This window comes from Oculina patagonica, chromosome 11 (assembly GCF_052425735.1).
Source record: "Oculina patagonica isolate OP01 chromosome 11, crgOcupat, whole genome shotgun sequence".
Classification (NCBI taxonomy): Eukaryota; Metazoa; Cnidaria; class Anthozoa; order Scleractinia; family Oculinidae; genus Oculina; species Oculina patagonica.
The window spans coordinates 3,111,024-3,120,195 of NC_135768.1; the positions used below are offsets into that span (position 1 = coordinate 3,111,024).

Below are 9,172 nucleotides of genomic sequence, written 5' to 3' on the forward strand. Positions count from 1 at the left end.
ATATAGGCCCATATACGTACCCTCTCCCTCTAGGGGATGAGCCCTTCTCCACTAGCTTTTTTGACAGAACATTGTACTTCAAATAATATATATCAAGAAGTGAAAGAGATGGAGCAATGCGTTTTTGCTTTTCTTTGCGCTTTACAACTGAAACGGCTTCTTGCGGTAAAACTGAGTTCAAAGGACACATTACATGCTGATTATCATGGACGCCTTGTATCATGAATGCGTAGGGCATAGACTGCGTTATTAAACCTGACGAAAATTTCAAATGCCTCTGGAGACGATTTGTAAGCGTTCGTACAGTTGGATAGCAAGACTGTGACATTGAGAAGAGTGCGGCGACACCAAGTATCAAAAAACATAGGCAGACAATGCGTGCAAGTGACATTTTTGTGCGTGACAATGCAAATTACATATCTAGTACACTGTTCTGTAAGTATTGGGGGTGGGATAGAAGAATGAGTGAATGATTTATAAGGTTCCCCTAGGGGAACTCTATAGCTGATTCATTTAGTATTTAAAGGGGTAATTTAATTGAAACGGTAGAGAAAAGAGATGCAATATTCCTACTGTAGGAACCTGTATGTGAAAAGGTTACCATCATCTATTGAAGGTGTATAGAGGTTATCTTTTCTGTTAAAAATGGTATATAAAAGGATAAGGTTTGGACCTCGTAACAGAGCCTAAGAGCCTCATCGCATAAATAATTTTGTGAACGTCGCCCCTCCCCTTCCCCAAAGGTATTAAAGGTACGCAAAATATTTATCCAGCTAGAAACAGGAAGCTGCCATCTTGAATGGCAAAAATACTCAAGTCCGCCTTTTCTCAACACCCGAAATTGTTTTATCACGCTATTCAACATGGCGGCTCCACAGTTGATTATATTTAATACTGGAAAAAAAAAAGCGACTGTTAAGAGTCTCGATAGACTTTGAATTCTTAATTTCCGTTCCTTTGCAATATGCAGACAAGGGTCTCATTTGACTGGGTGCTATGTCTTGTTTTATTCAGTTGCAGAAAGAAATCTGTTGATCTGTCAAAACTGAGTGCTCCAGGGTCAAATACCTAGGAATCAGACACTTAATCTAACGTATGCTCCTAGCCCTTGCTAGGTGTTTTGTGTTGTTTTATTCGGTTGTTAAAAGACCTCTCTAGATCTGTCAGAATTATTAGTGCATCGGGGTCAAATTCCTGGGAATCAAAAATCATATCCCACTACGGCCGTACGCTTCTAAAACAATATTTTGTGATTGGTTCTTGCACAAGAAAATGTTTTCAAAACAAACTGAGCCGATTCCAAGAATAGTTAAATATAGAAAGTCCCGAGAAAGTCACAAGACTTCTTTGTTTCGTTTTAAATTCCGCGAAGAAGGCAAAATCGCTCGCTTGTTTTCGAAGACGGCATGGATATCAAAACGTTGCTCCATAATCTCCGTGAAGAAGTGTCTTGTTCGGTGTGTTCCAACATATTTACCGACCCAAAACAGCTTCCATGCCTACACAGTTTCTGTCTGCACTGCTTAAAACAATGGCACAGAACTAGCTATGATGGCCGAGGCACAATCAGATGTCCAAACTGCCAAGCCGTTAGCAGAATACCTGAAAGTGGCGATCTGAAAGATCTTCCAACCAGTTTTTATCTGAACGGTATGATTGATGTGCTGGCAATCAAAGAATGCCAAAGCAGCCAAGTAAGATGTGGAAATTGCGATGTGAAAAGCTCCGAGAGTTCTTATTGTTTCCAGTGTTGCTTATTTTATTGTCAAAAATGCTTAACTGGACACAACATCATGCGGAGCCATAAAAATCATAGAGTTCTGGCGCTCAAAGAGTTTCAAGAAAAGGACTATGAGGATGTGTTGAAGAGACCTGCGTTTTGTCCTAAGCAGGGACATAAGAAAGAAGAGCTGAGCTACTTTTGCAAGAACTGTGAATCGGCAGTCTGCCAAACTTGTGTCCTGTTAGAACATGGAGGTCATACTTTGAACTTAATCGAAGAAGAAGCTGAAAGACAAAAGACTGAAATGAAATCTTTGGTCGAAGCACACCGACGCAAATTAGAAGAAAAGATGAACGAAGGTCGTCAACTTGATGAAGATAGCGCCAAACTGATCCAGCAAGGCGAAAATGTGAAGAAAGATGTCCAAAGAATTGCCGACAATTTAATTACAGCCATTCAAGCTAAGAAGCAAACTATTTTCTCAGCGGTGGAAAAGGAAACAACGAAAACACTTGGAAGTCTAACAAAGCGAAAGACCGAGATTGACGTACAAGTAAAAGTGATTGAATCATCGCTGGAAAAGGCCGATAAACTTTTAACGCGAAGTACAAACGCTGAAGTCGTTCAACTGAAGAAATCATTAGAGAACATCTTGGAGGGAGTTAGTGAAACGGAACTGACTGACCGTGACCCTTTAGGTCTTCCAGTTTTCGTGGAAAATCAAAAGTTGTTAGACACTGTCAACATCGAAGAGATTGGAACTTTGGAAATACCGTCTAATACAAAAGCAAGTCAATCTGTCGCTGAAGGCAAAGGACTCAAAGAAGCAACTGTTGCAGGTAAAGCCCAGTTCGTTCTGAAGACAAGAAGTGCTGAAGGAAGAGAGTGTTACAATAAACACGACCGTGTAACGGTAGAAATCAGGGACGAACAAGGACGAGAATGCGCGACGGAAATGACAGTTATTGACAAAAACGATGGAAGCTACAAGATCAGCTATTTTCCTAGAGATCAAGGCAGATACAAAATGACTGTAAAGGTAAACGGACAACCCATTCGAGATAGTCCTTTTTCTGTTCAAATAGGGCCATTTCAGGTCAAACCTGTTTTATCTTTTGGAAATCAAGGTTCGTCTGTTGGAATGTTTCAGCATCCATGGGGTGTGGCAGTGAATGACATGGACGAGATAGCTGTAACTGATTCTAACAACCATAGAGTTCAAATCTTTAACATTAACGGGAATTATTTAAGATCCTTTGGTCTTAATGGTAACGAAAACGGGGAATTTAGATTTCCGAGAGGAGTAACATTTCATAGCAATGGAAATTTTTTCGTAGCTGACAAAGGTAACAATAGGATCCAGATTTTTAGTGGGGAGGGTAAGTACGTAGGTATGTTTGGCGGGAAAGGAAACCTTGATAGTCATCTATCTAATCCTTGTGGTTTATCTGTAGACAGTGATGGGAATATTGTTGTTGCTGATTCAGGTAACAAACTGATTAAGATCTTTTCTCCTAATGGAGAGTTGCTATTGAAGTTTGGTGGGAAGGAATGTTTTACTTTTCCTATCCACTGTGTTCAGTGTGATAGATATCTCACAGTGTCAGACAAAGATGAACATTGTATAAAAGTTTTCGACCGAAACGGAAACTTTCAGTACCAGTTTGGAAAGGAGGGTGGGGGGGACGGGGAGTTAAATAAACCTTATTGTTTGTCAATAACCAAGTCAGGACACCTGATGGTCTGTGATAAAAGTAATCATAGAATACAAGTATTTGAATTGAATGGAAAGTTTGTTGGAAAGTTTGGAACGCAAGGAAACAATTTAGGAGAATTCGATCGACCATGGTCTGTAGCAGTTCTAAGTAATGGGCGAATTGTTGTGTCTGATTTTGATAATCATCGCATACAGACGTTTGATTTGTTGTGAAGCCAAAAGTTAAGTTACGATATCATTTTTAAAAATTGACAAATAAATTTAAAAAAAAATTAAGAGTAAAAATCAATGAAACGACTCGAAGTCCTTCGTAAATGAGGCGTATAGAGCAGGGCCGTAACCAGACCTTTGCAATAGATGAGGCAAGATCTTGCTCGGGGGTCCTTGGGGGATGCCCTCCAGAAAAACTTGGAATCTAGAGGCTTTGACACTCTTTCAGTGACAAAAATCAAACTTCTTCAACTAATGAAGCCACCCAGAAACGTAACAGGAAACATTGTTTCCGCAACACTGCTACCTAGTTTAGCGATGCTTTTAACTGAATTTTACATCTGATCAAAGTTTCTTTGGGGAAAAGTCGTGTGCTGTTTGTAAGCTATAAGGATTTCACTCATTGAATACATGAAAATATCTTGTCCCTCGTGTGAGATTTGTCAAATCATGTGTGATTTTGAACAATTTTACTGCCTTTAAGGCAGGGTAAACGACAACCATTTAAGCACAGGAGTGTACATATACAAGTGAACATTGCTTGATGAAAATTAAAGTACTAATTTACCGCATGCTATGAGCAGTTAAGTAAGTAAGTAAGTAAGTAAGTAAGTAAGTAAGTAAGTAAGTAAGTAAGTAAGTAAGTAAGTAAGTAAGTAAGTAAGTAAGTAGTAAGTAAGTAAGTATAAGTTCAATCGTAAGCGTTTCGTAGTTTACAAGCTCTTACAAACTGTAATAGTTAACACTTCCAAGTGAATACTTTTTGTACGAAATACTTGTGTAATTTTTGTGTAACATTTTCAATAAAGAATTAGTAAGGACCGTTTAAAGTCTTGTGACTTTCTATATTTAGCTATTCTTGGAATCGACTCAGTTTGTTATGAAAACCTTCCTTTGTGCAAGAACCAATCACGGAATATTGTTTTAGATGCGTACGTGGGATATGCATGGTTTCTGATTCCCAGGAATTTGACCTCGTGAACTCAGTTTTGACAGATCTACAGACGTCGCCCAACAAGAACTGAAAAAAAGCAAAAACAAAACCCATTGAAGCCTGCATGCTACACAGGCAAAAACTTTTATAAAACTGAATTACATGAAGTAATGCTATAAAGTGAATAATTTTACAGTAGCCGTAATAAGACATAAGTGATCTGTCGTTTTGCGACAAGTTAAGCTGAGTTCAGCCAAGCCGGAGTTCTGCAATTTCAGCCGGACATGGAATTGTTCTGAACTAGCTTGGCGTCTAAATTTTTTGTTTTGCTTTTTGTTTTTTCGTTTTTTTCTACTTCTGCATTTTTTCTTTTTTCACTTTCCCCGTTTTGTTGCCGAGAAACTATTAGATTGGTCGCGAGAGACTAAGCACCAATTTACCCATCATGCTTAGAGCTGAAATATAGTTCCTTCATCGCTTTTTAAGGATGGGCCGATACCGGTTTTTCAAAACGATACGATATCGATACGATATTTGCCTTTTTTCTCGATATCGATATCGATATCGATATCATGACGTCATTTCCGTCCTGACGTTATTTGTTTGTCACGTGACCATACAAAGGACAGACTAAGTATCATAAATGTTAGCCAAGAATGTTGCTTTTGGTCTTTTTGTTTCACTGGTCATCAGGAATGTGTGGACATCAAGTCAAGGCAAGAAAAATTCAAATATTGACGAGAACATCAATATTTCTTTGAGCAAAATTGCATTTTTAAACCTCAGGTGCTGACCAGAAGACCGCAGGCTCAGGTCACGTGTGCAGTATCGAAAACGTATCGAAAGTGCGATATTTTCCGAAAGTATCGATACTTTTCCAAATTGTCAAAATATCGGTGTATCGAATATTTGGTATCGAGTATCGGCCCACCCTTATCGCTTTTCCGCCATCTTGTTCGACGCAAAAAAACGCAAGCACTGTAGTATCTGATCTTTTGCTTTGGAAGATTCAAGCGGCGGACCTGAAGGCTTTCGATAATGTTGCTTCAGCGAGCATTAAGATTGGGCTTACTTCGAAGATCTATGGCCACTGGGCAAAGCACGGAATCTACTGGGTTAAAGATGGTGAGGCCCGATTCTATATTTTGAATTTCTGAGTCCACGCAATCTATCTCAAAAACAGTATTGCACTCTTTTTAGCGTATGGGAATGTGTCTAATTGTGTAAGTTGTCAATAAAATAAGCATAGTCTATTTTCAATGTTATTCCGATGGCCCACTACGCCTGAACGCAGATTTTCCCTCATCTGCCAGGGGTTTCAATAAGTTTTGGCACAAGTGGGTAGAATATAAAAACAGGCGGGTATCAATGGAAGGCCCAACGGGCCTTCCCCCTCTAGGGGGGTCCGGGGGCATGCCCCCCCGGAAAGTTTTGAAATTCTATACTCTCGTAGGTGCATTTTCCTGCATTTTGGGTACTTTTAAGATTACTTTGTTGTATGTATGAAGTCAACCAGTGTAAACAGATCTGAAGAAAATTGTGTTACTCAGAAACAGATCTGAAGAAAATTATGTTACTCAGACAATAATGTCTATCAAGGAAGAGCACTCTTTTAATGCCCAAGTTGCCAACACATCTGAAACATGTGATTTTAATTTTTCGTATTCGAAATGATACGCGAACGTTACGCAATAAATCAGTGCAAACTTTTCAAGTTTCTAGGCAAAACCCTAACCTTTTAATGTATTCAACTTACCCTGCGAAGAATTGACCTCGTTTGACCTTTTTTTTTAGGTTCCGGGGCGTAAAATGCCAACAGCGTCTGTCTTTTATTTTTAGCGGCCATATTAATATTCACGCTTAGTCCCAGTCTCCCTCGATTTCAGAGTGCCTGGTAGATTTTTTTCGCGCTTTGAAACGATGATTTTACGTGTCATTACAAGACTTCGCTTCACCTTTTATGGTCCAAAGGACAGGGTAAACACCAGAATATCTTTTCTTTTTATCTTTTGTTTTCTTTCCCTAGAACCTGACAGGAATTTTATGAAATTTCTTGGTAGAAATTCGTAGCTACGGTGAAATGATCTGGTCTGATAAGATATTCGCATTACGCTTCAAGCGGGTAGTCCGCCCATCACAAGCGGGTAGATCTACCCGCTACCCGGCTATTATTGAAACCCCTGTCTGCCGTGTGCCTAAATTCGATCAAGATTGGCTTATAATCGGCTAAATTTAACAGAATACAGGGCCACTTATTTTCTATGTTTGTGGTAAATTATAGCAAGTGGTAAGGCTTTACATTCTGCCCAAAGTCAAGGACTAATCTGCCTTTTTTGGGCAGCAGTGAACATTTTCAAAACCTAGCTATGAAGGAAACCTCAGCAAAACATTTACAAGTACATTTTTGTATCTTGAAAAATCCTATTTATTTTAGGAGGTTGCAAGGGTAGCCAGCATACCCAAGACAAGAAGACAGTGATTTTCATTAGTTATCAGGGCATCTAGTACCACAACCACATCTAGTACCACAACCACAACCCTGGTACCAGTGTATAGTTTACCTTGTTGTTGGGTAGCTCACAGAGTTCTCTGTACAACACAGCAACAGGCAGATTTCCACTGCTTTGTTAATGTAGCTTGTCGGTTGCCTGAGAACCCTGAACTTGTTTTGCTTTACATAATGCTTGTATAATGTATGGATTAAATCGAAACTTCGACACCCCTCCCCTCTTCCCGGGCAAACCCTGGGTATTTGACTCATTAATGTGCCCAGGGGGCAAGAATTTGACATTATTTTGTTGTTGTTTTGAGGGTGGGGAATTTGAAACCAAATGGTAGGGGTGGGGGTAGATTTGAACAAATTGCCTCACTGTTGTGTTAATAATTCCCCGCAGTTTCATGACTACATGTACATTCACAGTTCCTGATTAAAATCCTCGTGGAGATTGGGAAACTAACGAGCTTTAAGAATCAATTGTTTTCTTTCATGACATTGTAGCTGCAAAAGAAGGGCCTGAAAAAGCTTAAAAGATAAATTTGTTTCAGTTTTATCTAATTTGCACTTTAAATAAATCAAAATAAATACACCAAAAAGAAATGCACTTCCATTCTACTGATCATTGTTTTTCCATTTATGTCCTGGGGGTTGGGGAAATTTGATCACAAGCTGGGACTGTTATGTGGGGCATTTGAACACTATTTTTCGCCCGAGGGATGGGAATTCGAACAACCAAAACTTCAAAAGTTCAGATGCCTGGGGTTTGCTTTGTGGGGGCCATGTTGAAGTTTCAATTTGATCGCTACATAATATGGAGAACAGTAATTTTAACTTGAAAACTTTTCTCAACAGACACCTGTTCAGCAAGTGGGAGCCTTTACTGCCATATTCTGTGGAGTCTTGGGGCCTGGAATCCTGCTGATGCTGTTTCGTGACAGACCACTCAGTGAACATTAACGATGGATTGTTGCTGTGATTTCATTAATTTTGAAAGACAAGCTGACTGGTGTTTCTATTGACTGTTTTTGTGTGGATGTGTGACAAGTAAATAAGAAGGAAATGTTAAACACTTTTGATGTATTTTGAGGCTGATGCTATTGTTATTTGCCTTGTAAACTCTTTAATTGCTGATGGTTTTAACTTTTTCAAAATTAAATAATTTGCTGTTCTGATAGGTCAATGATATGTTTTATGATTTTGTGTATTTTCTTCAAAATAAACGAAATGTTGAAAAAAATTGTTACAATAACTGTTTCTGAGGAGTCTTGGGGCCTGGAATCCTACTGATACTGTTTCGTGACAGACCTCTCAGTAAACATTAATGATGCAGGATTGTTGCTGTGATTTCTTAATTTTGAAAGACAAGTTTTAGCTCACTTCGTTGGAAATTGAAACAAAAATTTTTCTTTGTTTTATAGTGCAGCGAGCAATAAAACACTTCAGCCTCGTCTTTACGATTCTTGGTCTTCAAATTAATGTAAAAATATACCAACTGGCTGTTCTTTGTTTCCTTTTTCTCTACCTTGATGTTGCTGTCAGAATTTGTGCCGCGAAGGGTTGTCTTTTGTCGCAATTTTATTTTAGGTGCCGTTGCTACTGTTTGGCCCATGTCACTTGTCAGAATTAACCCTGCCAGAGCCTCTTTACTGAAATTTGGCATTTTTGATTTGAGCATCGACCAATATTGTGTCACATTGCGTTATCATTCAATGCGTTTCTCTTTTTCTTTAGAGCCCATGGCACTGCATGATTTAGAAATAACTGCCTGCAAAATAATGGTCTGGGCATGCACTTTAGCATCTGGCAGTAATTTTTGCTGCCAATTATAAGAGTTTTGCTGTTGTGTAGTTGTGTTCACTCCTTTCAAGAAATAATGAGTCAATAATGGCAGCCAGTTTTCCATAGTTCTGAGTGAATGAAATTTTCTACTGAGCCAAAAACAAACTCAGTGATCAAATGTTTATAGTGTCCCACAGATCCATTGTTTGCCTAAGACTTCGGCTTCGGCAAGCAATTAATCTGGGCCCAGTTGTTCAAAGCACGATTAAGCTAATCCATACAGGATTAGCATGAATTTTGATTTCAGTTTTT

At 39.0% G+C, this 9,172-nt stretch overlaps 1 protein-coding gene and 1 long non-coding RNA gene across 2 annotated transcripts; both read left to right on the forward strand.

Moving 5' to 3' along the window:
* The first annotated feature begins 1,262 nt into the window (after positions 1–1,262).
* Positions 1,263–4,461, forward strand: LOC144629955 (E3 ubiquitin-protein ligase TRIM45-like). Its single transcript, XM_078488212.1, has one exon. It carries the CDS (start codon positions 1,407–1,409, stop codon positions 3,651–3,653), a length of 2,247 nt encoding a protein of 748 aa, XP_078344338.1. The 5' UTR covers positions 1,263–1,406; the 3' UTR covers positions 3,654–4,461.
* A 1,059-nt stretch (positions 4,462–5,520) lies between these two features.
* Positions 5,521–8,531, forward strand: LOC144631137 (uncharacterized). The gene is made up of 2 exons (XR_013566676.1): positions 5,521–5,709; positions 7,934–8,531. It is a non-coding gene; the product is annotated as an uncharacterized LOC144631137 (long non-coding RNA).
* The last annotated feature ends 641 nt before the right edge of the window (positions 8,532–9,172 follow it).